Below are 25,454 nucleotides of genomic sequence, written 5' to 3'. Positions count from 1 at the left end.
GAGGGGCGCGGTCCAGCCTCGCAGCCGCCTCCGGTAGGGTCTTCAGGCCGGGTCTGTCCTGGCGCCACTCCGCGTGGGCGTCGGGGTGGGTGACAGTGAGACCCAGAGTGGGCTGGCCCGCCTGCGGTCACTGACTGGTGGAGCAGGCGAGGCCGGAAGTAGAGCCTCCAGGGACTCGGGATTAAGACCCGCCTTCGCCAGCGCGGAGCAGAGAGGAGGCGGGTCAACGTGGGAGAGTGAGGGGAGGCTTTCTCCGGAGGCGGCGACGCCTGAGCCTTGTCTTTAAGAGCGACGAGAAGGGCTTTCCGGCCCCAGGGACTGGCTCCAAGAGCAGAGGCCCCAGGAGAGAGACAGCATGGGGTCTTCTGGGGCCTGCAATCCATCCTTTGTTTTGCAGCACAAACTGTTAGAGGAAGGGCTTGTAAACCAGCGGAGGGTTATGACAGCAGGGGAGGGATGGGATTAGATTTTGCCACAGGGCTACCCAGTGGAGGGGAGCAAGATGAGAGTCAGGAGATAATGGCTATGGTCCAGGTAAGAGTGCAGGTCTGTGTCAGTGGAGATGGAAAAAGAAACGAGCTTAAGAACTCTGAAATTTGTGTTAGCAGGGCTTGATCTCTTCTTCCTGGAATACTCTTCCTTCCATCCTGTCCTCTTTTCCCTTCCTCCTTGTTCATGTCTAATGGTAGTGGACTGTCCGGGTCTGAAGCTTAGATCCCATTGGAAATAGAGGGCTAGGAGTTGTCATTCATTCGTGCAACAGATATTTTGTTGGCACTTGCATGTGACAGTTCTGTGGTGACCATTAGGGATATAGCTAGGACCAATGGAAGCATGGTCCCACTCCAGCTTAGAGATCTCACTGGGAAATCTACAGAAAAGGTGGTCATTAAAATCTAAAGAGACTTAGAATAAGATAAAGCTAAGGACAGAGTGCTGGAGAAAGCCAACAGCTAAGGAATAGGCAGAGGAAGAGACCAAAAAGGAAGAGGAGCACAAGAGGCAGCATGATGCAGGGGTTAAGAAATATATCTTTGTTCTATATATTGTCTAATGTTCTAGAGAGTAGGCTTTGTATTCCTTTTTAACTGTGTACCTAATATATATACAATAAAAATATATAATGTAGTTCCAATGACATTTCTTTTTTTTTTTTTGAGTTGGAGTCTCATTCTGTCGCCCAGGCTTGAGTGCACTGGCCGGTCCTGGCCACCGCTGCCTCGCCTGCTGGGCTCCGGCGATCCTTCCGCCTCAACCTTCCGAGTAGCCGGAATTACAGGCGCGCACTACCATGCCCGGCTGATTTTTAAAATTTATTGTAGAGATGAGGTCTCGCCTGCTCAGGCGGGTCTCGAACCCGCGGGCTCAAGCAATCCACTCACCTCAGCCTCCCAAAGGCGCAGGATTATAGGCTGAGCCACCAAGCCTGGCTTGACATATTTATTTCAACAATGTTTTATGCAATGCAGTTTACCACAGTGAATGAATTTGAATTTTGCTTTTGAAATAAATTGTGCTGAAATTTGACTTGAAGTTTCTGACACTTAAATTATGTACTTAATGGTGTGTTTCCTTTTTGAAAATGATCATCAATCAATCTAAAACTTGTCTAATTTTTTTTCCACTTTAACAGAACTGTGTTCTTTAGTTGTTTTTTTTCATACTTTATATGATGACCCAAAATATGCCATTTGAAATAAATTCCAAGCTGTGAAAAATAAAAAGAAATAAATAAACTCTGGAGCCACACTGCTTGGGTTCAAAGCCTGGCTTCTGCTACCACTTGTGTGATCTTGGGCAAGTTACTTAAAGTCTCTGTGACTCCGTTTTCTTTCTTTTTTTTTTTTTTGAGTTGGAGTCTCACTCTGTCGCCCAGACTGGAGTGCAGTGGCCGCTCCCGGCCACCGCAGCCTTGACCTGCTGGGCTCCGGCGATCCTTCCGCCTCAGCCTTCCGCGAAGCCAGAATTACAGGCATGCGCTACCACGCCCGGCTGATTTTTTGATTTATTGTAGAGATGAGGTCTTGCTGCCCAGGCGGGTCTCGAACCCGCGGGCTCAGGCAATCCACTCACCTCAGCTTCCCAAAGGCGCGGAATTACAGGCTGATTTTCTTATCTGTAAAATGGAATGAATAAAAGTACCCACCTCGTACTTACTTTCTTTGTGACAAAACTTAAATGAGTTCGCATTTATAAAGCAATTAGAGTCTCACATGGTGAGTGTTATATGTTTATAAATAAAACATAAAGGAACTGGAAGAGAGTAGCCTCACACATAGGAGTTTTCAAACTAAAGAAAGAAACTGCGGGAGAGTTAATATAGAGGGTTTATTTGGGCCGAGGTTGAGGACGGCTGCTTGGGACACACTTCCAAGATGCCTTGGGTCTCTGTTCAGCCTTTGATAAAAGCAGTTTTTAGAGGCAAAAGGGGAAAAGGAGTGGGCTGATACAAAGCTGTTTGGCAGAAATTCTCATTGGCTTACAGAAATAACATTGGTTAGTAGTCTGGGCACCCGTGGCTCAAACTTGTAATCCTCTCGCTGACGCGAGAGGATTGCCTGAGTCCAGGGGTTCAAGACCAGCCTGGGTAACTTGATGAAACCTTGTCTCTACTATAAATCAAAAAATTGTCCTGGTGGTGTTGTGCAACTGTAGTTTCAGCTACTTGGAAGGCTGAGGTAGAAGGATTGGCTGAGCCCAGCAGGTGGAGGTTGTGGTGACTGTGAGCACGCCACTGCACTCCAGCCTGGACGACAGAGACTCCAACTAAAAAAAAAAAAGAAAAGAAAATAATATTGGTTAGTGATTGGCTGTACATTGTTGATCTACATGGTATGAGTTATGGTGTATGGTTTATGGAGTTTTATGGTTACTTATCATCAGTCTAGAGCTCACATTGCAAGTGGCTTCAAGAATGAGATGTGAGTGCTGTCACATTTCAATGCCTCTATGGGCCTGATAATGAAAGGGGGGGTGCATTCCCCAGATAAAAAATTCTTTCTGATGGAATGAAGGGTTCACACAGTCAAATACAACTGAAAGATTCAATAAAATGATGGGAAGCGGTCGTTATATTTCTCAGTAAGGGCACATGGCAAAGACAATGTTATACATTTACAAATTCTTTTCCTTTTGCTCTTGGGCAGCCAGATTACATTCCACAATCTACTGTGGGCTACGTGATTGCATTCTGGCCAATGAAATAGAGGCAGAAATGATGCATAGCATTTCCAGCTTTGGCTCCTAAAATATCTGAAATTTTTTTCTTTTTTTTTTTTTGAGACAAGTTTTCATTATATTGCTCAGGCTGGTCTCAAACTCCTGGACTCAAGTGATTCACCTCAGCCTCCTGAGTAGCTGGGACTACAGGGTCACATCACCACACCTGGCTTGAAATTCTTTACATGTTCTTTATCTCCTCATCTATTACCATAGTTACAGAGCATCTAATGAAGTATTCTGAGGCCCTAGGAAATGGCAGAGTCACTAGATGGATGGCACCTGGGTTTCTGAATACTGTATGGAACAGAGCTCTCCCCTACCCCCGCCAGAACTGACTGTGGTGCTAAGCTATTGAGCTTTGGAGGTTGTTTGCAACTAAGATTACATACCCTAATCTATACAGGGCAAAAGAGGTGTTACAATATGTCGTGCAGCTAACAGTAGAGACAGGAGGTCTCTATTATGTTGAGAATCTTGGCAGAGAAAAGATAAAGAATGGATTATCTAGAAGAGAATGCAGGATTGAGGGAACATGTTTTTGCATTGGCTTTGCCTTCTGTGGCATTCCTGAGTTAACAATACACTAAAGACCCCTAACAGCAGAGAGTAACCCTCAAATCTGGTGTCTGTCCCTAATTCCTATCTGTTCTGTCAGAAAACTCCAGCTCACATTGTTTTGTTTGTTTTTTTTGAGTTGGAGTCTAATTCTGTCACCCAGGCTGGAGTGCAGCGGCATGCTCATGGCCACTGTAGCCTCGACCTGCTGGACTTAGGTGACCCTCCAGCCTCAGCCTTCCAAGTAGCCGGAACTACAGGTGCGCACTACCACACCCAGCTAATTTTTCATTTTATTGTAGAGACAAGGTCTCGCCATGTTGCCCAGGCTGGTCTCGATCCTCCAGGCTCAGGCAATCCTCTTGCCTCGGCCTCCCAAAGTGCTGGGATTACAGGCTGAGCCACATGGCACCAGGCCCTGTTTTATTTTTAAACAAGGAGTGTCAGCCTGGCACGGTGCTCATCTCTACAATAAGTCAAAAAATAAGCCGGGCATGGTAGCACGCGCCTGTAGTTCCGGCTCCTTGGAGGGCTGAGGTGGAAGGATTGCCTGAGCCCAGCAGGTTGAGGCTGTGGTGGCCATGAGCATGCCACTGCACTCCAGCCTGGACGAAAGAGACTCCAACTCAAAAAAACAAAAACAAACAAACAAACAAGGAGTGTCCCATGGTCTTCAGTGACTTCAGGTAAGGGACTAAGGGTTATAACCATCTTTCCCTAGATGTAATGCAGAGATCACACCTCTAGGATTTTGGAGGGAGAGAGCTGGGTAGGTCCCATTTCAGTCATTCTCCTCTTCCTCTAAAAGGTGATTTTGGGGAGACACACAGAGAGGAGAGTTTTGGAGATATTCCAAGAGGTGCTTCTAAGGGGGTTTAGAAGTTCGTTGGTATGACCTAGAGAGTGGCATTGAGGCACGGGTAATCTTGGGAAAATGGAGCTGCTTACAAATCTAGTCACTCAAGCAAAGACAGCTGAGAGAGTAGAAAAGCTGATCTCCCATCCCTGTCTCACCCCTTTGGGTACCATGAGCGGTCAGTGGGACAGGTAAAGCCCCTGTTTCTCAGTCCCCTGCTCCCTGCCCCCTATGTAGGGGTCTCTTCAGATTCCAGTCTGAGGATTCTAGGGCAGAGATCAGGTACATGACCAATGACCCAGTTTTTGCAGCTCAACTACAAAACACCTGGTTTGGCCTGGCCTGGCTTGGGGGAAGGGACCTTCCCGCTACAGCCAGCTCCTAGTTCACTAGGTTTCTGTCCTCAATTCCACTGAATCTCAGAGACATCTCGCAACACTGGGACAAGCTTTGGAAATTTCAAATCTCAGTTTGGTCATCCATTCTCTTGGTGACCTTGAGGTATTTATTCCCCACTGTGAAATGGGGAAGAGGTTTAGACAATGTTTAGATCAGTGGTTCCTAACTCCAGGCCGTGGGTTGTTAAGAATCAAGCAGCACAACAGGAGGTGAGCAGCGCTTTCTTTCAGATCAGTGGCAGCATTAGATTCTCATAGGAGCGGAACCCTATTGTGAACTACGTGTGTGAGGGATCTAGGTTGCAGCTCCTTATGAGAATCTAATGTCTGATGATCCCACTCTCCCCTACCCCCTGTCCATGGAAAAAATGTCTTCTGCAAAACCGGTCTCTGATGCCAAAAAGGTTGGGGACCACTGGTTTAGATGGCTCTTTAAAAGTGCCAGGGGGCCGGGCTTGGTGGCTCAGCCTGTGATCCCGTACCTTGGGAGGCTGAGGTGAGTGGATTGCCTGAGCCCGCAGGTTCGAGACCTGCCTGGCAACTTGGTGAGACCTCATCTCTACAATAAATCAAAAAATTAGCCGGGCGTGGTAGCGCACGCCTGTAGTTCCAGCTACTTGGAAGGCTGAGGTGGAAGGATCGCCGGAGCCCAGCAGGTCAAGACTGCGGTGGCTGGGAGTGGCCACTGCACTCCAGTCTGGGCGACAGAGTGAGACTCCAACTCAAATAAATAAATAAATAAAGTGCCGGGGAAGAATTAATTTTAATCCCAGTGTTAGCCAACTGGTTCAATCCATGGAAATTTGGAGAAGGAAGGGGCATGTGTATAGATGGTGGCTGGAGCTGCTGACAGTCTTGTTCCCCCCAGATTTTAAGATTTATTTTATCCCTCTTGCCCTTCCCACTTCTTGTACTTTTGGTCTGGAGATGAGAGGAACAGTAACAGAGTCGAGTCTCACTCTGTCACCCAGGGTGAAGGGCAGTGGCATGAACACGGCTAACCACAGCCTCAACCTTCTGGGCTCAGGCAATCCTTCCGCCTCAGCGTCCCAAGTAGCTGGGACTACAGGTGTGCACCACCACACGCAGCCAAATTTTTTTTTTTTGTAGAGAAGAAGTCGCTCTGTTTCCTAGACTGGTTTCCAACTTCTGGTCTAAAGCAATTCTCTCACCTCGCCTCCCAAAGTGCTGGGATTACAGGTGTGAATCATCACACCTGGTCAATTACCTAAACCCTTTTCCCCCCAAGACTGTTTCTGCTGGTGAGGTTGGGTATAGCTATGGTGAACGACTCATTCCCCAGGTAGCATCTGAAGGACCACCCCATCCCCTAAGTTTGCCTCTCCACCACAGCCACAGTCACTCACTGAGCAGGTGACTGAGGTGATTGTGAATCCAGGGTCATACCCTTCCTCGCCCTAAAATGCAAGCTTAGAGAGGGCAGAGGCCATGCCTGACTTGTCGGGATGCACACAGGGGGCATCCCTATGCCCCACATAGAGCACAGGCATAGGGTAGATGGTCAGTAAATATTTGCTGAATGAATGACCAGATGGATGACTGAGTGCAGCAAAGAGGCCCTGTAAGCGTCCGGGAGCCGAGGGACTCTACAGGAAGCAGCTTTCACGGGGCTTCTTCCAGAGTAATGGCTACAGCCTTGGGTGCAATGGATCATCACAGTCGTCCCGGTAGTTCACAGCGGTCCTGATCCCCGCCCCCAAGTGGGCCGGCGGCTCACTCAGGCAGTCACGTGCGGGCGGTTGGCCAATCATCGAGGCAGGGCGGGACAGACGGATCAATTAAAGGGTGAGAGGCAGCCCCGCAGACGTTCCAAACGATCGCCGTGGGGGCCTCATGTCGCGCGGCGGAACTGACCCTGAGCAGCGCCGACAGGCGGACACCACAGCGGCAACCTTCCGGGCAAGCGGTAATTGCAGGGCGGCCGGGACTCGCTGGGACGCGGAGCCGAGCCCTCCTGTTCCTTGGGAAATTCTCGCCCCCACCCGAAGATTTGCACGCGGGTGCCGAGCACAGCCGGCAAGACGGAGAGAGACGCCTGTGTAGGGACTGCAGGGCAGTTGGCGCTGGGAAAGTCCAGTCCTTTTAGCTCTTGAGCAGGACGGGGCCAAGGGAGTACTGCCCACCTCGGGCCTGCTGGTGGGTGAGACCTAGGGGAGACAGCTTTGCGTACTGATCTTGACTCTCTACCTCCAGACCACCAGCATGTGCGATACAACCCGCTGCAGGATGAGTGGGTGCTGGTATCAGCTCATCGCATGAAGCGACCCTGGCAGGGGCAGGTGGAACCCCAGCTTCTGGAGACAGTGCCCCGCCATGATCCCCTCAACCCTCTGTGTCCCGGGGCCACACGGGCCAACGGAGAGGTAAGCCTGTAGAGTCCTGCATCCACAGGGTGGGCCAGGGGAAGCATCTCCCACTTGTAGCTGACATGCACCCACAGGGTCATATCCCACCAAGCGTTTCTGTCACCTACAGTGGGCCTTCCCCACCCCTTTGTAGCCTGTCCAGCCCTTGAAGCCCATCAGATGACTGGTGGTATGGGGCAGTGAATGCTTCTAGCCCAAATATGTCAGTAGGTGAATCCCCACTACGATGGCACCTTCCTGTTTGACAATGACTTCCCAGCTCTGCAGCCTGATGCCCCCAGTCCAGGTAACCTGGCTCCAATTGTTGTTGGGGAGGTGGGAGGCTAGAACTCTTGGGGGACTTCCGCAGAGAGTGATACTCCTTTATCTCAGGACCCAGTGATCACCCCCTTTTCCAAGCAGAGGCTGCTCGAGGAGTCTGGTAACGATGGATTTCCCCTCTTACAACATTCAACCTGGGGTTGAAGACTGAGTGCTGGGGTTGGGGCCTACCCCTGGCACAGCTGAACCCTATCCCGCTGTCATCCTTCTCCCTCACCACCTAGTAAGGTCATGTGCTTCCACCCCTGGTCGGATGTGACACTGCCACTCATGTCAGTCCCCGAGATCCGGGCTGTTGTCGATGCATGGGCCTCAGTCACAGAGGAGCTGGGTGCTCAGTACCCTTGGGTACAGGTTTGTCGGGTCGCCCTCTTCCCCTGGATAGGCAGGGAGGGAGTGGTACAGCTTTGGTTCTAGGTAGTATCATTTCTGTTTCCTCAGGGTGTGGTCAGGAGAGGGTTGACTTGATGTCTTTTTGGCTAATAAAGCTTCCTACCCGTTTGATAGATCTTTGAAAACAAAGGAGCCATGATGGGCTGTTCCAACCCCCATCCCCACTGCCAGGTAAGGGTGTCAGGGTCTAGGTTTCTTGACTGGGTCTTGGCTAGTTTTGTGAGCAGGGCAACTGGATTCATGGATGGGACAAAGGAAACGTGCTAGCGATGTGGAGGCTTGGAGGTAAAGGACTTGTCTCCTCTTTTCTGCTTTTGCCCCTCGACAGATATGGGCCAGCAGTTTCCTGCCAAATGTTGTTCAGCGTGAGGAGCGATCTCAGAGGGCCTATCAATGTCAACATGGAGAGCCCCTGCTAATGGAGTATAGCTGCCAGGAGCTACTCAGGAAGGTGGGAGAGAGCCAAGCCCTGTGTCTTCAGAGAGTCCCTAGTTTTCTTACCCCAAAAGAGAGAGGTATGCGAAGGAGAAGGATAGAGGGAAAACTAGCAGAGAGACTTGCTAGGAAGCCCTAGCAGTAATCTAAAGGAAAGGTTATGGTGGCTTAGACTAGGGTGGTAGTGGGGGAATCCATCAGATTATGGGTGTACTCTTTTCTTCTGCTTTCCATACCTGTTTGCTGACCCCTCCTTGATGACGTCATATTCATTCTGTCTGTCCAGGAACGTCTGGTCCTAACCAGTGAGCACTGGTTAGTGCTGGTCCCCTTCTGGGCAGTGTGGCCCTACCAGACACTGCTGCTGCCCCGTCGACATGTGCGGCGGCTACCTGAGCTGACCCCTCCTGAGCGTGACGGTGAGTCTCTCAACTAGAACCCCGGGGATAGGCACTGGATGGGAGTGGAACTGATAGGGCCAGCATCTGGGCCCAGGCTGAGAGTCAGGCTCTGATTCCAGATCTAGCCTCCATCATGAAGAAGCTCTTGACCAAGTATGACAACCTATTTGAGACGTCCTTTCCCTACTCCATGGGCTGGCATGGTAAGGCTTTTTAAGTACCTATATCTAGCCCCAACACAATTTCCGGATTCCTGGGGCCCAGCCCAGTGGACTACAACCCCTAGCAAGTCTTGAAATACTTGCCTGGCGGTGTCCAGAGCAGGGATGCTGGGACTGAGGGTGGAGCAGCAAACATGGTGAAACTATGTCTCCAGTGTGTTTTCTAATGCCTAGGGCCCTCTCTGGCAAGGGATCCTGGGGGATGTAGTTTTCAGGTACCTGGCCTGGTTTAGTAGTGTAGGGGCTAGGCTCAAGAATCTCTGCCTTTTTCCTGTCAGGGGCTCCCACAGGATCAGAGGCCGGCGCCAACTGGGACCACTGGCAACTGCACGCTCATTATTACCCTCCGCTCCTGCGCTCTGCCACTGTCCGGAAATTCATGGTTGGCTATGAAATGCTTGCTCAGGCTCAGAGGGATCTCACCCCTGAGCAGGTCAGCACTTGGAGCATCCTGGGTGCTCAGGTCTCTCCCACTTCCTTAAGAGATCCCAACAATCCTGACTCTGAGAACTCCCATAATAACCTGTGCATTCCTCAGGACTCAGGGGCTGGAGTTCTTATTACCAATCTCCCAATCCCACAGGCCCTCCCACAAGGTTTCCTGCATACCATCATTCTGGGAAACCTTTATCCTCCCTGATTGTTTCCTGTCCCTCTTTCAGGCTGCAGAGAAACTAAGGGCACTTCCTGAGGTTCATTACCGCCTGGCGCAGAAAGAAAGGGAGACAGCAGCCGTCGCCTGACCACGCTGACCACAGGACCTTGAATCCCTATTCCTCTTCTTTTTTTTTTTAAACAATCTTGCCGAATTAAGCAGAAAGGACTTTGAATCTTTCTGCCTGAGGGAACTGGGATTGGGATTTGGGCAGATGTAGCATTAATAAAACTGTGCTTCTCAAAATTTAATTACATATTCTAACATCAGAGGAGTGTAAATGCTAGCCTTCAAGGATGTGAGGTTAAAGACTAAAGGCATAGCTCCATCCACAACTTTTCTTTGTCTACATTTGTGCAAAAACTTAATGCAAAAATTCTACCCTAAATCTCTGCACAAAATTAATATTCAGTATTACATCTGTCCTGTAGATTCCCTTATGCATGGTGTAATGATGGCATTTCCAGTTTAGGAAATTCTTAAAACATTTTGTGTTCTTAACTGTGGTTGAGGCTTTGGGAAGGCCAGAGCCCCCTTCTCTACCACCCCTGGGGTATCAGCTCCAAGCCTGGGGCTGAGGGTTTGGTGGAGAGCGGGTGAGCTGGATCCTGGTCCCAGTGGTCAGTGGCCAGACCATGGGCTTCTGGCCAGAACCCTGGCTTTGTGAGTGGCTGCAACTTGGCTCTGCTCCAGCCCACAGGGGCTGAAGAAGTGGGCAGGGAGCATGTACATGGCTTTGTGTCCTTGGCTTCTCCAGACTTTCAGGTGCAGCATGTGCAAGCTTTGTACATTTCTGTTGCCCTTGTGCTCCAATCATTGCATAGGGCAGAAAACAGCTCTAGCAGGGAAGGGGCTGCCAGAGTTAGAATCTCCAGGGCCTGCAAGGAGGGCACTATTGTCAGAATCATCCTGGACCTTGGGAACAACAGCCCATACAACCTAGAAGACCTGATATCACCTGATAACATCCAAATTTTAAGGTGAAGGCAGGTCTTGAGAGTGATACAGGGCTAGCAAGGATGATTTCTGCCTTCATTCTTTTCCCAAGAGAACAAAGTCTCTCTGGGTGGGGAAATCACATTGAGGCTGGACAGTGACTGGATCTGGCCCAGGAGAATCTTGGCTGCCTGCCTTCCAGGCCAGGGTTTTTCTTTCCTGAGACCCTGGAGGGGAAGTGCCTAGAACTTGGGAGTGTTGCCCTGGTCTGGAAGATCAGACAGACATAGTATGTACACATTTCCCTTGGGCCTCCAGTGACTGCAGAGAGAAGGAGAGCTCTGGGTGATGGCTGGTTTTTTAAGGCATGCATTAAAAAGACCCCTCACAGACAACCACACTTCTGATTTGGCTGCATTTTGGAATCATCTGGAAAGTTTTAAACAATATTCTAACCTCCAGAAATTATGATTTAATTGGTATGGGGTGGGGTGTTACAGTTTTAAAGCCACAATACCCAGCAAAGTTTGAGAACTACTGCCCTGAGCAGCCCTACCTCCTTCCTTATCTTATCTGGAGTCAGGGGCACCTTCAGTTTCTCCAATCACCTGCCCAATGGTTCCTCAGCCCTGAACCTGAGGCTTCGTTTGTGGACGGGCTCGGAGGGAGAGGGGCCTTAACGCTTCCAGGCCTGCTCTTCCAAGGTGGACAGGTCTTCAGGCGGGCACCAGGGAATCCTACTCCAGACTCCGTCCCCGGCAGCCTCTTCAGTCTGGGACGGGACAGGAAGTGTCCGGCGGAGGTGGGGGTGGAGGTGATTGGCAGTTGGAGTCTCCAATGGGCCGGGAGCCCCCCTATTTCACCCCTCTCCTTCCATTGGCGCCTGGGCGGAGCCGCCCCCACGGCGGGGGCCCAGGGCGGGAGGGAGTAGAGGCCAGGGCAGAGGGCGAGGGCAGAGGGCGCTGGCGGCAGCGGCCGCGGAAGGTGAGGCCTGCTGGGGCGGCGGGTGTAGACGACCAAGTCTTGCCAGGAGTGGGCGGGGCAGGGTGGTGTATGATCTGAAGGGCCCGGAGTGACTGTCAGTGTGTGTGTGTGGCTGGGAGGCTGTGTCCGTGTGTGACGATGTCACTGTGTGAGAGTCTGTGTCACTTGGTGCAACTGTCAGCTAAAGTAACTGCGTGCGTCAGCGTGCAGGTAGCGGAGTTTGCATGTGGCGGTGCAAATACGGGATTATGTGTATCTCTGTCAGTGCAGTTTTTGGTGAGATTGGGTTGTGTGTTTGTGTGTGGGGGGGGACTGTGACCACATCGGGGAATGTGTTGGGAAGTTCTCTGTGGGGTTTAAGACTGTCTGCCAGTGTGAGCGTGGTTGGCTGGGTTTGTGTGTGTCAATGTGTGACTTCAGCGGCGGCAGAGCAAAAGTGAGACTTGTGACTATGTGTGTCCTGTGTCCTAACATAGACTTATGTGGGAGTACAGCTGTATTTACATACTGGGGGACCCACTTCAATAGCCGATGGTACTGACCTTTCTACTTAATGTCCAGCACAGACAGACCCATCCCCAACACACGTATGTGGTCTCCCCTCCTTCTTCCTCTGCTCTACGGTCCCCACCATGGGTCCACGGCTCCTTATCTTCTGTCCCCCTGTCTGGCTCAGTTTCCCGGTATTCCTTTTTCTCTACCTCTTACTGTCTTTAGAGACATCTCTCTCTGAGTCTCTTTAGGTATCTCTTCCATTTTGTCTCCCCAGGTATCTCTGTGTACGTGCTTTTCTAGTTCTACCTCTATGCTTTCTGTCTCTCTGTGCCCCTATGACTGACTCCCTTTTTACCTTTATCTCTTTGGCTACCTGGGGGCCTTGGCGCAGTGATAAGGTCTCTTGTTGCAGAGCTCCTTGGGAGAGGAGGCTTACATCATGATGAGGAGTTGCTTAGAGGCTTTGAGGGAGTGCTGTGACCCCATCCAGGGGCTGTGTGTGTGTGTGTGTGTGTGTGTGTGTGTGTGTATCTGTGTGGCTGCATGAGTGTATGAATATGTGTCAGTGTGTCTGATTCTGAGTGAGAATGTCTGACTGTATCGGTGTGACTGAGTGACTGTATCTGAGAGTGTGAGTCTGAGGGTAAATGTGGGTCTTGTGTATCTGGCACCAGGGGACCAAAGGCATTTCCTGGTGCTGGGGCCCAAAGAGTAAAGGGGGAGGTGAGAAATGGCTGGAACTTTCAGAGGAGGAGAACTGGACTCCTTACATCCCCCAGCCTGGGGCCTCCCTTCCCCTCAAGCACAGCCAGCTGTGCCCTAAGGAAACATTTGCTGAGAAGTGAAAAAAGCGGGGAGTGAGATTTTTCATTTGATTTTGTCCACGTGTGTTCAAGGGGGTGTCCTTTTGTTAACTGTGCCTAGTGAGTCCACGTGTGTATGAGGCTGTATTTGGCTGTGTGAGAACATAGGCAATCTCTCACTGACAGGGACATAAGCATTAGCAACCCTCCTCTCCCTCTTGCTGGCCCCGGCTGCGTCTGTGGCTTCCCTTCCAGACTTGGGGGAGGCCTCTTCCCTTCCCAGAGCCTTGGGTGGGAGGACAGGAGGGAGGAGGGAGAAGGGGGGAGGGGGCCTGACTAGGGGCGGCTGAGCTCTGGGGCTCAGAGGGGGCGGGGCAGGAAAGGGGAAGGAGGGGATGGCTCTGGGGTCCCAGAACTGAGTGGAGCAGTAGCCGAGTGCTGTAGCTGGTGGGAGGAAGTCCTGGAGGCCATGGACACTCAGCCACTGGGATCAACGAGGTAGGGTGGGGCTAAGCAGGGTAAATATGGCTGGGGGGCCAAGGGTGAGCCAACTAGACACAGGCAGACACACAGACATGTGGAGGCCCGTGCTCTGTTCTATTTCTTCTACCTTGGAGGGGTCCGTGCCCTTCCTCTACAGGCCCTGTCTCTCCTCACTTGCCCTTCATTCCGCATCCATGTCCCCACTCCCTTCCTCCTCCTGCTCCCCCTCAATCCAGAATCCCTCTCTCCTATCATCTCCCACCAGCCTGTAGAGATGCACTGTTAGGTCCTTCTTGGACTTTTTGAGTTCTTGCTGCCTCCAACCCAGCCTTCCCCTCATTGAGTCTCCATTGCCTCCCAATCCTGATCTCTGAGAATCTCTCTGTGCTGTGGCCCCCATGTCAGGCCCCTGCTCCTCTCAGACTCCCCTCCCCCCCCGCCACCCTGTCTCCATCTCCATCTGCTGGCTGCTCGCCCGCCCCCAGCCTCTGGCAGCAGCCAGGGCATCTGGATCCGCTTAACTCCGCAGCCCCAGCCCGCACCCTAGCCCCATCCAGCCTCACAGACTCGAGACCAACAAGATTTCAGAGCCAGGCCAGGCTGAGTGGCCCAAGGAGCCAGAGCAAGGAGCCAGAGCCAGGCGAGAGGCAGGGCAGGGCTAGGGCTCGCGGTGGGAGTACAGCGTGGGTTCAGACCCATGATGACAGCCTTCTTCCAGGAGGATAAGGTCTGACCCAGGTTAAGCAGAGGTGATGATTAGTCCTGGACCCGGTGGAGATGGACACCAGAATTCCCAACAGCTGGCCTGGAGGGGTTAATGGGAGTGCTAAGCCGGTGCTGGTACTTGGTGCCAGGGGGGGCGCCAAGGGCGGTGGGGGTGGGGGAGTTGCTGGCACAGTCTGTTGCCTCCGGCTTTTGTTCTGGGCCCTAAGCCCATGACTGAGATGGAGCATGTGAGTGTGAGGGTGTGAGTGTGTGTGTCTGCACACATGCATGTGAAGCCCTGGGTGTATGGTGGAAGAGGGAACCTCAGGTCAGTTCCCCCAGTTATTTCTGATCGCCTTACCCTACTTGATGCATCACTTTTTCTCCTAGGAAGCCTCCGTTTTGGAGAGGAGAAGCCAGGCTTTAGCCTCCCATCTCAGCGATGGGGGATCCCTGACTCTGCCTCTCTCCCCACAGATGAGCAGCAGCTGCTCAGGGCTGAGCAGGGTCCTGGTGACCGTAGCTACAGCCCTGGTGTCTGCCTCCTCCCCCTGCCCCCAGGCCTGGGGGCCCCCAGGTGAGAGGAACCTTGTTCTATGACTCCCAACTCTGACTTGTCGCCCTCATGGTGGCCCTTTCCCATGCTTAACTTGCGACTCCCCTGGCCCCTGTCATTCAACCTGGGCCCTCTCTCTGCCATGTCCTTTGAGTTCTGTCTCTGGATTATAACATGATGCTCTGATCCATCGGCTCTCCTGGAGGGGTCCGTGCTTGAAAACTGCCTCGGTCTCCCAAAGTTAAGGGATTATAGGCATGAGCCATCACGCCTAGCTGAATAATTTCCTTTATGGCCCTGTCTCTCCTCACTTGCCCTGCATTCCTCATCCACTTCCCCACTCCCTTCCTCCTCCTGCTCCCACCCACTTAGGGCTTATCGGTCTGCTCCTTACCCTGTCACTCTCACAAAGTGGGGAGGGGGGTTAGAGGAAGAGCCTCACCTCAGCAGTGCCCTCCACAGGGATCCAGTATGGGCAGCCTGGCAGGTCCGTGATCCTGTGTTGTCCTGGAGTAACTGCTGGGTAAGTGTCCCACCTACCTGTTGGTCTGATACTCATGACCCTTTCTTGACCCTGCCCAGTCCTCTTGTCCCTTCCCATCCTGTCCCCTCTGTCGGTAATTCTATCTGTTCCAACCCTCTAACCATCCTTATTCAACAGAAAAGTCAGCCCAGATGTATTGAGCACCTGCTAAGTGCCTGGTCTAGTCTAGGCTCTGGGATGCAGCAGTGTTCAAGCCAGGCAAAGTGCTGCCCTCACAGAGCATATATCCTAATGGGAAGACAGACATAAGCAAACAGCAATCTTGCCAGGTTATAATATCTGCAGGACAGAATAAGCCAAAGAAAGTGATGTGGAAGAAGATAATTTTTTTTCTTTTCTTTTTGAGTTGGAGTCTTTGTTGCCCAGGGTGAGGTACAGTGACTTGATTGTGGTTCACTGCAGCCTTGAATTCCTGGGCTTAAGCGATCCTCCTGCTTCAGCCTCCCACGTAGCTGGGACTACAGGCACATACCACCGTGGCCTGCTAACTTACTTGTTTTTTGTAGAGATGAGGTCTCACTATGTTGCCCAGGCTGGTCTTAAACTCCTGGATTCAAGCAATCTTCCCGCCTCGGTCTCCCAAAGTTAAGGGATTATAGGCATGAGCCATCACACCTGGCTGAATAATTTGTATTGATAATCAGGGAAGGTCCTTCTGAGAAGGTACAGTGAAGCTGATTTCTGAAGGTCAGGAAGGAGCCATGTACAGATTAGGGTGTAGACATTCCTCAGAGGGAACAGCTAGTACAGATGCTCTGAGGTAGAAATGAGCTCAATATTCCCGAGGAACAGAAACAAAACAGTGTGACTGGAGTACAAACAAATGTAGTGAATGGGAGAGAGGTAGGTGTTGAAAGAATGAAAGGAAGGCAGAGGCTAACTCACAAGGTGCTTTGTAAGCCAGTGAAAAGATTTGGTTTTTTTGGTTTTGTTTTTGAGGTGGGTTTTCGCTCTGCCCAGGCTGGAGTGCAGTGGCACAATCATGGCTTGCCCCAACCTCAACTTCCTGGGCTCACATGACTCTTCTACCTCAGCTTCCTGAGTAGTTGGGACTACCACCACACCTGGTTATTTAAAAAAATTTTTTGTAGAGATGAGGTCTTGTTGTGTTTCCTTGGCTGCAAATTTGGGTTTTTCTGCAAGTGTAGTTAGAAGCCAATGGAGAGCTGTGGCGTGATCTGACATAAACACATTAAATCTTCTCTCTGTTCATCATCACCTCATTTTACCTCCAGGGCCCCGGTGTCCTGGTTTCGAGACGGGGAGCCACGGCTGGTACAGAGACCCAACTCTGGTTTAGGGCATGAACTGGTCTTGGCCCAGGCAGACAGAACTGATGAGGGCACCTACATCTGCCAGACCCTGGATGGTGCACTTGGGGGCACAGTGACCCTGCAGCTGGGCTGTGAGTTGGGAAGGGTGGCAGTGGTGAGATTTGGGGCTCCTGAGGAATATGGAACCTGAGTAAGCCCTCTGGGATAGGGAGGACCTGGGGACTACTCAGGCTCCATCCGTACCCTCTGCCTCTAGACCCCCCTGCCCGCCCTGTTGTCTCCTGCCAAGCAGCTGACTATGAGAACTTCTCCTGCACCTGGAGTCCCAGTCAGGTCAGCGGTTTACCCACCCGCTACCTCACCTCCTACAGGTGTGTGCATCATCGGGTGTGTATGCCTACACATCTGGGTGTGCTGGCACAATGTGGGTATGGGAGGCAGGGAGGAAGTTTCTGAGGAAAGCCTCAGAGAGGGCAGAGGCCCCTCTTTTCTTTCCTGACTTCAGATGGCCCTCTCTCCACCAGAAAGAAGACGGTACCAGGAGCTGATGGCCAGAGGTAGGACGTGAAGGAAAGTCTGGAGTGGGGGGGGGGCTCCAGCTGGTTCCCAGAATCGGCATTTCCAAAGCCCAAGACCACATCCAACCTTCTAGGAGAAGTCCGTCTACAGGGCCCTGGCCATGCCCACAGGACCCCCTAGGGGCTGCCCGCTGTGTGGTCCATGGGGCAGAGTTCTGGAGTCAGTACCGGATTAATGTGACTGAGGTGAACCCACTGGGTGCCAGCACACGCCTGCTGGATGTGAGCTTGCAGAACATCTGTGAGTATCCTCCCCTAGACCTCCTTGAGATCTCCACCACAGAGACCCCAAAGGGACTCAGACCCCTCCAGCCCCAGAACTCCCAAATAGCTCCCTCTCAACACAGACTCCATTTCATACACAGATAGCCCTGTGGAGACTAAGGCAAAGGGATCAGAGCCCAGGAGGCATAGTTACCTAGCACACACTTTAGGAGTCGCTGCCACTACCCACAAGTCCTTCCTGGCTGTCCAGCTTCAGAGCTGACTCCCAGCTTCTAGACGCTGTACTAAAGGCAGCCATATCTCATGTCCTCTCTGCCTAAGGGAAGCCCTTACTGTCCCCTCCTTCCTCTTGATCTATGTGTGGGATCAGTGTACTAGAAAACTCTAGCTGGAATTTGGGCTGATTCATCTTCTTTGGATGAAAACAATAATCATTCTTTTTTTTTTTCACTCAAACATTTCAAAAGCCCACTCCCAGATTTCAGCTCATTTTATAATAAAGATGACAGACAGGTTCTGAGCCTAATGGATGATCAAACTTAAGATTTCCCTGCCCTTCTTAGGAGCACCTGGCTAAGGCACTTTTTTTTTTGCGTCGGAGTCTCACTCTGTCGCCCAGACTGGAGTGCAGTGGCCGCTCCCGGCCACTGCAACCTCCACCTGCTGGACTCCGGCGATCCTTCTGCCTCAACCTTCCAAGTAGCTGGAACTACAGGCACACGCTACCATGCCCGGCTAGTTTTTTGATTTCTTGTAGAGATGCGGTCTCACCAAGTTGCCCAGGCGGGTCTCGAACCCATGGGCTCAGGCAATCCACTCACCTCAGCCTCCCAAGGCGCAGGATTACAGGCTGAGCCACCGAGCCTGGCTTAAGGCACCTTTAAACACATACCTTGGGGAATGATGGAAAAGGGATGGGTACCTGTTGCCTACCCTGACTTTGTGCTCACTGCCCTCAGTGCGCCCTGATCCACCCCAGGGGCTGCGGGTGGAGTCGGTACCAGGTTACCCACGACGCCTGCGTGCCAGCTGGACATACCCTGCCTCCTGGCCCCAGCAGCCCCATTTCCTGCTCAAGTTCCGGTTGCAGTATCGTCCATCACAGCATCCAGCCTGGTCCATGGTGAGGCCTGAAGTGTGTCCAGACCTGGGGCTATGGGTCCTGTCTCTGGTTTCATGATCGTGGGTGTTCTGCATAGTTTCCTGACACTGGCAGGTCACCAAAGACCCAACACCTCTCCCTACAGAGTGTTCCCCTTGGGTCAGGCTTTGTGCTGGGTGCTGGAGTTGCAGTGGTGACTGATAGAGCCTCTGCCCTGTGTGACTGTGACCATGATGTAAGCCCATCTGTGGAATGACAGCAGTGGCTTTTCAAAAATAACTTTTCTAGGAAAAGGTGGGCCTTTCACCCAGAGGCACATCCTCATATAAACACTCATACCTCCCTGAGGATAGTAGGGAATTCCCACCTCTGGAGATGTTGAAGATTGGTTGGCATCAGGTCTGGGGAGTGGCAGCATCAGATAATAATCAGTATTTATTTAGTCCTATCTGCCTGCTGGCAATTGTGCTACATCATTTACATACATTATCTCATTTAGGTATATTCAACCTCATTTTACAAATGAAGAAACTGAGGCATAGAGAGGCCTGAAGGTTACTCAGTATATGGTTTAGCAAAAATGTGAACTCAAGCAGCCTGATACCACAGCTACTCCAAGTAATCACACACTACTGTCTTCCGAACACTAGGTGTAGACCCAACCCAGACACCCAATGTGAGACCTAGACGGCTCCACTAGGCTGACAGAGATGGGACTGGGAGGAAGGGGTCCTTTGTAGACTGAGGCTGGACAGGCTCTGTGAGTACAACCTGGATAATGTGTACCATCTTCACCTCCAGGTGGAGCCAGCTGGATTGGAGGAGGTGATCACAGACGCTGTGGCTGGGCTGCCCCACGCTGTCCGGGTCAGTGCTCGGGACTTTCTAGATGCTGGCACCTGGAGCGCCTGGAGCCCAGAGGCCTGGGGAACTCCAAGCACTGGTGAGAGACAAAGCCAGAGAAAAGAGCAGAGGCCCCACCTCAAAGCACCTATCAGCTGGACCAGTTTGTAAAAGGCAGCCTGTGGCATGTGCCCCACTCACACAGACACTGCAACTGCTGGCCCAGGCTTCAGCTTCGGTTGCCGACAGCCCTGCCCTAGCTAAAGTCATGCCCCTCAGCCTCTACCTCTGCAGTTATCAGTCTTCACTTCTATAAACTACATCCCCTGGAGCTGGCTATGTCCTTCTAGGCTTCTCCTAGGTATCTTTACTTCCTACCCAGGCCTTGGCTCTGCCCACAGGACCTGGCTCCCATCCCCACTGTGCATGGACACTTACCAGGTCTTACCTTCCTTTAGGGCCTCTACCAAAGGAGATACCAGCTGGGGGCCAGCTACACACGCAGCCAGGGGTGGACCCTCAGGTGGACAGTCCTGCTCCTCCAAAGCCCTCTCTCCAGCCAGACCCACGGCCACTTGGTGAGCTTGGGTGGATGGGCAACAGTTGTAGAGGACAGAAAGCCCCATAAAGAAGGGGGTACCGAGCTTGATCAGGTTTGCTTTCACAATGACATATGACCCCACCCCTGCCAGATCACAGGGACCCTCTGGAGCAGGTGGCCGTGCTGGCATCTTTGGGAATCCTTTCTTTCCTGGGACTGGCAGTGGGAGCCCTGGCACTGGGGCTCTGGTAAGTGACTGTCATTGGTCCCTCAGTCTCTAATCCCCACAGATGCTCTGATGCCCATAGACCACATTCATCCCCGCCTGTCATGACTTCCCACTGAATCTTTCTGATTCTGGAATCATACCTCCATCCCTCATACCTCACTTTGTGATTCTGATTCCTCCCCTAAACCTTTACTAATAAACCCTTTTGGAGGAGACCAAGATGCCCCACACTATCTGGGAGACAGCTGCCTTTTTATGCCCCAGGCTGAGGCTGAGACGGGGTGGGAAGGATGGATCCCAAAAGCCTGGGTTCTTGGCCCCAATGATTCCAGTGGACAAGCGCTCAGGTGAGTAGGACCTCCAGGAGGTTTGGACTCAGAGAGATGTGTCCCCATTTTGAGAGTATCTGATTAGGAAGCAATTGCCCTAGTCTTGTAAGGGTGTTGGGAATGAGTTGGGTTTCCTTATTCTTATGATGTTTAGGCTGAGGCTGGGCCTTTCATTCTTGAATCCCTGGGCTCAGAAATGGGTCTCTCCCCTCTCAGGATACTGAGGGTCCTAGATGGACTACCCTCCTCATTTTCAGGGTGATAGAGCTGGGATATCCTTTTTCCCGGGTGTCTTGGATCAGTGCTGCCCGCCCCCCATCTTGATGTGCCTGGGCTGAGTTAGGTCTGCTCCCTCATCTTCAGGGTGTTGAAGGGACTCCCTCAGAGTTGGGCTCATCTATTCATCCTCAGAGTAGTGGGCTCAGAACTGGGTCACCTCCCTCATTCTCAGGGTGTCTGGGCCAAGATCCAGTCCTATTGTCTTTTCTGCTGCTTCTAGGAGCTTCAAACCTGCAGAGGACCCAGGAGGGCTTCAGCTGATTCCACCTCTAACTCTGTCTCGATTGTATGGATGGATGGACAGATAGAACCCAGACAGGACAGTAGATCCCAATGGATGGGGTCTCAGTTGGAGGTTCTGTTTGAAGTCAGAGGCAGGTGGAGGTGTATTGCTTATCCTGTGACACTCCTGGGGCCTGGTTCTTGGCCTGTTGCTGCAGAACCCAAGAGGCACATCCTGTTTTGTAAGACCCTGCATTCCAAACTTGCTAGCCTGAAAGGAGACTGGACCTCTGATTTCATCCCAGAGCTGGAGTTCCGCCTGGGGAATGTGTGTAGGTGTGTATGTCTGTGTCTATGTGTGACCATGTGTATGTGAGACAGGGAACGTGTGTTCTCTGCATACGAGTATGTACGTAGGTGCCTGGGGAGAGTGTGTGGGTCCTTGGCTCTTGGCTTTGCCCCTCACAGGGGTCGTGAAGGTGTGAATAAAGAGAATGAGGAAGTTCTTGGTGGCCACACTCAGAGACTATTATCCATGCTGCTTTATTATTTTGGCTGTTGGGGGCTCCAGTCCATTTTCCCTAGCAGCCCCAAATTCAGGTTGGGCAGAGTCCCCTGGAGCCTTCTCCCTTGGTGCTCAAACCACCGAGCCAGGCTGCGGTTCTGGGGGTGAATGCAGACACTGCGTTTGGCCAGGTGAAGCCTGGGAAGGGAAAGGTCCAAAGCTATGACCATAGCTTGGGCAAGAGGTTAGGGTCCAGGGGTTAGGGGCAGGGACAAGATGAAAATTTGAGTCAGTATCAGAATTAGCAGTTGGGGCTAAGGTTGGGATCAGCATCAGAGGTTGGGACTGAGGTCAGAGTCAGGAGTCAGGGATGGGATCAGAGCTCACACGAAAGCCTGGAGGTAACAGTCCCCATTGGCCTCCTGCAGTTCCACCCGGATGACCTTCCTCAGCAGCTTGTTGGTGAGTGGCTTTTGGTAGAGCTGAGTACAGCAGGTAGTGCTGGGTGGTAATAGCAGTGCTAGGGGACAGTGAAGCCATATGTTTAGGGGGATCCTGACCAAGAACCCCTCTATCAGACAGCTGCAGTTTAGTTGAACTTCCTGCTCTCTTCCCCTTTATCCCACTCACCCCGACCCCCAGTGTTCTATGCCCACAATTACTCACCTGCTCCAGGGTCTGGGCTCAGGAGCAACACTAGCACCAGGAGGCTGCAGGTGGTTGACGGCCCCTTCATGCTGCTCAGCCTGGGCATTTCCTTCTCTCTCCTCCTCCCTACCTTTTATCTGGGTGACTTTTACCTGGGGCACCAGGTGAGTCAGAGGCAGGTGGAGATGTGTTGCTTATCTTGTTACACTCCTGGGCTCTAATTCTTGGTCTGTTTCCACAGACCCCTTTCTCTTCCAGGACTGTTATTTCCCTGGGTTTCTAAGGTCTGGGCAGAGAAACTAGGGAAAGAGTTAGTGCATGATGCAGGGACCAATGGAACACTGACTAACAGCAGTCGAGGATCCATGGTGGCATCCAATGATAGACATACACACTCACACCTTGATCACTCCATCAACCTCAACAAGTCGTATCCATGCTCAGACAACTACAGACAAAATCATACATCCTTGGTTATATTTGAAGTCCCACTCCTACCCAGTTGTGTTTTCACAGTCATCCAGTCACACTCCAAGTCATGCTAGCACATACGGATTCTGATGGGGGAGTTGTGGGTGGGGATGGAGCAGAGGCCAGGCCAGCATCGACTTGCCTTCATCTTCCCCTTCCCACTTCCTGCCCTGGCCTGCCTGTCTTATCAGAAGAAACTGATAGGAATCGTCCATAAAGCAGGCTGCTCTGGGGGTGGTGGGGTCTTGGCAAAGGCCAGTCACATTCAGAAAAGCTGGGAGACCTTTTTTGATAGAATTGAGGTTGCCTTGGAGCTGCTGAGGTGGGGCAGCTTTCCCCAGGAAGGTGAGATAGGGAGGGAAGATGAAGGGGGAAGATAAAAGCTCTTTGGTGCTCTGGGTTGCTATTGTCAACATGTGAAAGGCTCAAGAAACCTTCTCTGTTTTTTTGCCAAGTCCTTTTCCAACAATGCAAACCTCTTGCCAGCAGGGACCTAGGATCTCCAGATTCAGTCCCTGACTCATTGGAGACATCAAACTCAGGAGCTCAATTACTTCTCGTTCTACTCAGACTCCATCATTCTACTCAGATTCTAGCCTCTTACCACTGTGGGCCTGGAGGAACATTCCCCCTCCCCACCTAGGTTTTCAGTAATATCCCTGTATCCGCTGTATCCTATCCTCCAGCTACAGCCCCAGCCTTCCATCTCTGTCCTATCCTTCTTTCCTAACCGCATACCCAGACCTCACTCCCTTTTGCCCCACCTGCCACCAACACAAAACTCCTACCCTTCTTCATCCAGTCCTTTCTAGGAAGCTGGAAACTGCCTAGGGTAGGGGAGGGCTGGGGGCATGCTGCTGGGTTTAGTGCCTCTGGCTCCTTGAAGAATTTCCCACTCCTAGTCTAGGAATTTCAATCTTCATGTCCTGCTCTGTATTTGAAACATAAACCGAGTCATAACTCAATAAATCAGCCCCTATCTGGTTGTTTCAGGGGCACCCTCTAGTCTTCTGCTCTGGGGTCAGTCAGCCTTCCTGTGGCAGGCTTTCTCTTGGGATAGGACTCACACCTTCTCTAGGCAGTCCCTTCTGTTGCAGGCTGCTACAACAATCAGGAGGGACTTCAACTTCCAGAGTAGGGACTAGTCTCCTTTCAGGCTGAAAATTTGGGCCTCTCCTCCCTTCTGTCCTGTCTAAGGCTTGGCCACCCCTCCCTGGAGTTTGTCTCCAAGATCTTCAGGTCTTCTGACAGCATCTTGGTAAAGTGAAGCCTCGAGGCTGGACAGGACACTCCACAACTGAAGGACACTTTTTTTTTTAACCCCAGAAATCCTAGAGAGAGATGAAGGGGTCTTTGATGTAGATATTGTGAGTAAATGGCTCAAGAGCTTGAGTGCTTTCATGAAGATAACCATAGCCCAGAAGACACTCAATCTTGAATGTTTGGTGCCAGAGGTCTTAGGTTTCCTCTCCCACTCCCCAGTCTGGACCTGTGCCCCAGAACTTGGGTGTAGCCACTGAGAAGTTCCAAGGAAATCCCCCAGGTTCCATGGTCTTGTCACAGACCTTCTCTATCTGCTGGCTGCCTGCCACACATTTTGTGGTATTTCCTGGACTTGTCAGTCCAGATGCCTTTGGAAACTAAGAAATGAATCCTTCCAGGTGTGCACTCACCTCTTCCCTTTGGCTTCTCCAAAGATACAGCCAAGTTTTATTCCCAGCCACAATCTGCTGTGGCAGGAGCAACTGTAAGCCGAAAGCCTGCTTTGGTCCCAGCCAGAACTGAGGCCAATCCCTAACGGAGTCAGTCACTGACAGTAATGAGGCCCACTTGGTAGTCCCTGACTCTCACCACTTCAGGAGTTAGTGGGTCCCAGGCTGATTGGGTGACAAGACAGAAGTGGGCGGCAGGAAGCAGTGGCCCTCGGACTCTCCAAAGGAGGTAGCAAGAACTGCTATGTAGACTGATTGAGGATCTCTAAGCTTGGGATCAGACTGGAGGAGCCAGAAGTTAACCGTAGGAAAGGTCCCTAACCTGAGTCACTCCCCTGTGGCAGGCAGCTTCTAGGAATCTTCCTCCCCTCTCACAGCCTACATCCTACACCTCCTACTTAAATGTTTTAGATACATTCCCAGAGAAGATTCTTCAGACGCATGGCAAAGTCCTGGCTGGAGGAAGGTAGTAACCGAGCTGGAACTGTGGGAACACCATCAATATGGGGATAAGGCTGAGAGGAAGACCAGGCCAAAATTATTTAGCTCTCTCAATATATGGGTGTTTTGGGGGGGAGGGGGAGGAGCAGGGCAGCGGAGAGTCAGTCACTGATAGTAACAGGAGGGCTGACACTGCTGAGGAACTCTTAGGAATAAAAACAACGAGGGAGGGAGGCCCTATCAGTAAGGAAACAGCTGGTTTGGAGAGGGACTCTCAGCCCGGAAGGCGGCAGCGGCGTCAGAGTCAGGAGGTCACTTCGGTGAGCTTCGATTTAAATCTTTAATGCACCGGCTGGATGGGCAGCGGCGGAGGGAGTGCGGCGGGGGAGGCTCGCACGACCGGAGCGCTGGGGAGCAGGGCCCAGGCCGCTCGACAGACAGCTCATCAGGCCCCGCAGAGGCTCCAGCTTCTGCTCCCCCGGGTGCGCTGAGCTGTGGGGCGACCCGACACTGGCATGAGGTGGGGCGGGAGCTACCGAATTCCCCCCGATCGGTCCTCAGAGACTGAGCCTCGTCCATGCCCGGGGCCGGTCCGCGGTATCGCAGCCCCCTCACCTCCGCTCCCTCCGCCACATTCGCAGCCAGGGGAAAAAGTAGAAACAGCCCCAGTAGATCCTGCAGAGAGAAGGCCAAGCCGGGCCGGGC

At 52.0% G+C, this 25,454-nt stretch overlaps 5 protein-coding genes across 10 annotated transcripts in view; 2 read left to right on the top strand and 3 right to left on the bottom strand.

Moving 5' to 3' along the window:
* Positions 1-6,803, bottom strand: part of SIGMAR1 (sigma non-opioid intracellular receptor 1) — a 10,494-nt gene extending 3,691 nt beyond the window's left edge. The window contains exon 1 of the mRNA XM_008070985.2: positions 6,710-6,803. Within this exon, the coding sequence (XP_008069176.2) occupies positions 6,710-6,803 (94 nt within the window). The remainder of the gene's footprint in view (positions 1-6,709) is intronic.
* Positions 6,804-6,865: 62 nt separating this feature from the next.
* On the top strand, positions 6,866-10,176 carry GALT (galactose-1-phosphate uridylyltransferase). Its single transcript, XM_008070803.2, has 11 exons — positions 6,866-6,958; positions 7,246-7,415; positions 7,629-7,704; positions 7,791-7,839; positions 7,964-8,093; positions 8,247-8,303; positions 8,461-8,583; positions 8,854-8,986; positions 9,088-9,171; positions 9,468-9,622; positions 9,852-10,176. Exons 1-11 carry the CDS (start codon positions 6,886-6,888, stop codon positions 9,930-9,932), a joined length of 1,131 nt encoding a protein of 376 aa, XP_008068994.1. The 5' UTR covers positions 6,866-6,885; the 3' UTR covers positions 9,933-10,176.
* A 1,546-nt stretch (positions 10,177-11,722) lies between these two features.
* On the top strand, positions 11,723-21,490 carry IL11RA (interleukin 11 receptor subunit alpha). 3 transcript variants are annotated; one of them, XR_002482673.1, is made up of 14 exons: positions 13,083-13,560; positions 14,728-14,827; positions 15,269-15,329; positions 16,586-16,755; positions 16,881-16,995; positions 17,149-17,181; positions 17,277-17,443; positions 18,387-18,550; positions 19,331-19,472; positions 19,831-19,950; positions 20,065-20,161; positions 20,407-20,489; positions 20,971-21,117; positions 21,201-21,490. XR_002482673.1 is itself a non-coding variant. In XM_021718682.1 (13 exons), the coding sequence occupies exons 2-13, from the start codon at positions 14,728-14,730 to the stop codon at positions 21,009-21,011; spliced, it is 1,293 nt and encodes a 430-aa protein (XP_021574357.1). In that variant the 5' UTR covers positions 11,723-11,764; the 3' UTR covers positions 21,012-21,490. The 3 variants fall into 3 exon arrangements, 2 of the variants coding, with proteins under 2 accessions (XP_021574357.1, XP_008068974.1); XM_021718682.1 differs by lacking the exon at positions 13,083-13,560 and adding an exon at positions 11,723-11,764 and having other exon boundaries at positions 20,971-21,490; XM_008070783.2 differs by having other exon boundaries at positions 20,971-21,490.
* Position 21,491: 1 nt separating this feature from the next.
* Positions 21,492-22,504, bottom strand: CCL27 (C-C motif chemokine ligand 27). Its single transcript, XM_008070793.2, has 3 exons — positions 22,144-22,504; positions 21,865-21,997; positions 21,492-21,675 (listed from the first exon to the last, which is right to left on the bottom strand). The coding sequence occupies exons 1-3, from the start codon at positions 22,229-22,231 to the stop codon at positions 21,519-21,521; spliced, it is 378 nt and encodes a 125-aa protein (XP_008068984.1). The 5' UTR covers positions 22,232-22,504; the 3' UTR covers positions 21,492-21,518.
* A 2,566-nt stretch (positions 22,505-25,070) lies between these two features.
* LOC103273340 overlaps positions 25,071-25,454 on the bottom strand; it is a 1,073-nt gene continuing 689 nt past the window's right edge. For all 4 annotated transcript variants that reach the window (XM_021718630.1, XM_021718634.1, XM_021718637.1 and 1 more), the window contains exons 3-4: positions 25,365-25,424; positions 25,071-25,241 (exon numbers count right to left, since the gene is read on the bottom strand). In XM_021718630.1, coding sequence (XP_021574305.1) covers positions 25,082-25,241; positions 25,365-25,424 — 220 coding nt within the window. In that variant the 3' untranslated portion in view covers positions 25,071-25,081. The remainder of the gene's footprint in view (positions 25,242-25,364; positions 25,425-25,454) is intronic.

Source organism: Carlito syrichta, unplaced genomic scaffold (assembly GCF_000164805.1).
Source record: "Carlito syrichta isolate Samal-C Ts95f unplaced genomic scaffold, Tarsius_syrichta-2.0.1 Scaffold112228, whole genome shotgun sequence".
In the NCBI taxonomy this organism is placed as follows: Eukaryota; Metazoa; Chordata; class Mammalia; order Primates; family Tarsiidae; genus Carlito; species Carlito syrichta.
This window is presented reverse-complemented; position numbering and strand designations above follow the sequence as displayed.

What these genes read in the sequence shown, in the direction of transcription:
- GALT (XM_008070803.2), top strand. Translation starts at nt 6,886, where the DNA reads ATGTCGCGCGGCGGAACTGACCCTGAGCAGCGCCGACAGGCGGACACC. An exon ending in CCACACGGGCCAACGGAGAG is followed by an intron (nt 7,416 to 7,628) that starts GTAAGCCTGTAG and finishes ATATGTCAGTAG; the next exon opens with GTGAATCCCCACTACGATGG. An exon ending in CTCAGTACCCTTGGGTACAG is followed by an intron (nt 8,094 to 8,246) that starts GTTTGTCGGGTC and finishes CCCGTTTGATAG; the next exon opens with ATCTTTGAAAACAAAGGAGC.
- IL11RA (XM_021718682.1), top strand. Translation starts at nt 14,728, where the DNA reads ATGAGCAGCAGCTGCTCAGGGCTGAGCAGGGTCCTGGTGACCGTAGCT. An exon ending in CGCTACCTCACCTCCTACAG is followed by an intron (nt 16,996 to 17,148) that starts GTGTGTGCATCA and finishes TCTCTCCACCAG; the next exon opens with AAAGAAGACGGTACCAGGAG. An exon ending in GCCAGACCCACGGCCACTTG is followed by an intron (nt 19,951 to 20,064) that starts GTGAGCTTGGGT and finishes CACCCCTGCCAG; the next exon opens with ATCACAGGGACCCTCTGGAG.
- CCL27 (XM_008070793.2), bottom strand. Translation starts at nt 22,231, where the DNA reads ATGCCCAGGCTGAGCAGCATGAAGGGGCCGTCAACCACCTGCAGCCTC. An exon ending in GAGCCCAGACCCTGGAGCAG is followed by an intron (nt 21,998 to 22,143) that starts GTGAGTAATTGT and finishes ACTGTCCCCTAG; the next exon opens with CACTGCTATTACCACCCAGC. An exon ending in TGTTACCTCCAGGCTTTCGT is followed by an intron (nt 21,676 to 21,864) that starts GTGAGCTCTGAT and finishes TTCCCTTCCCAG; the next exon opens with GCTTCACCTGGCCAAACGCA.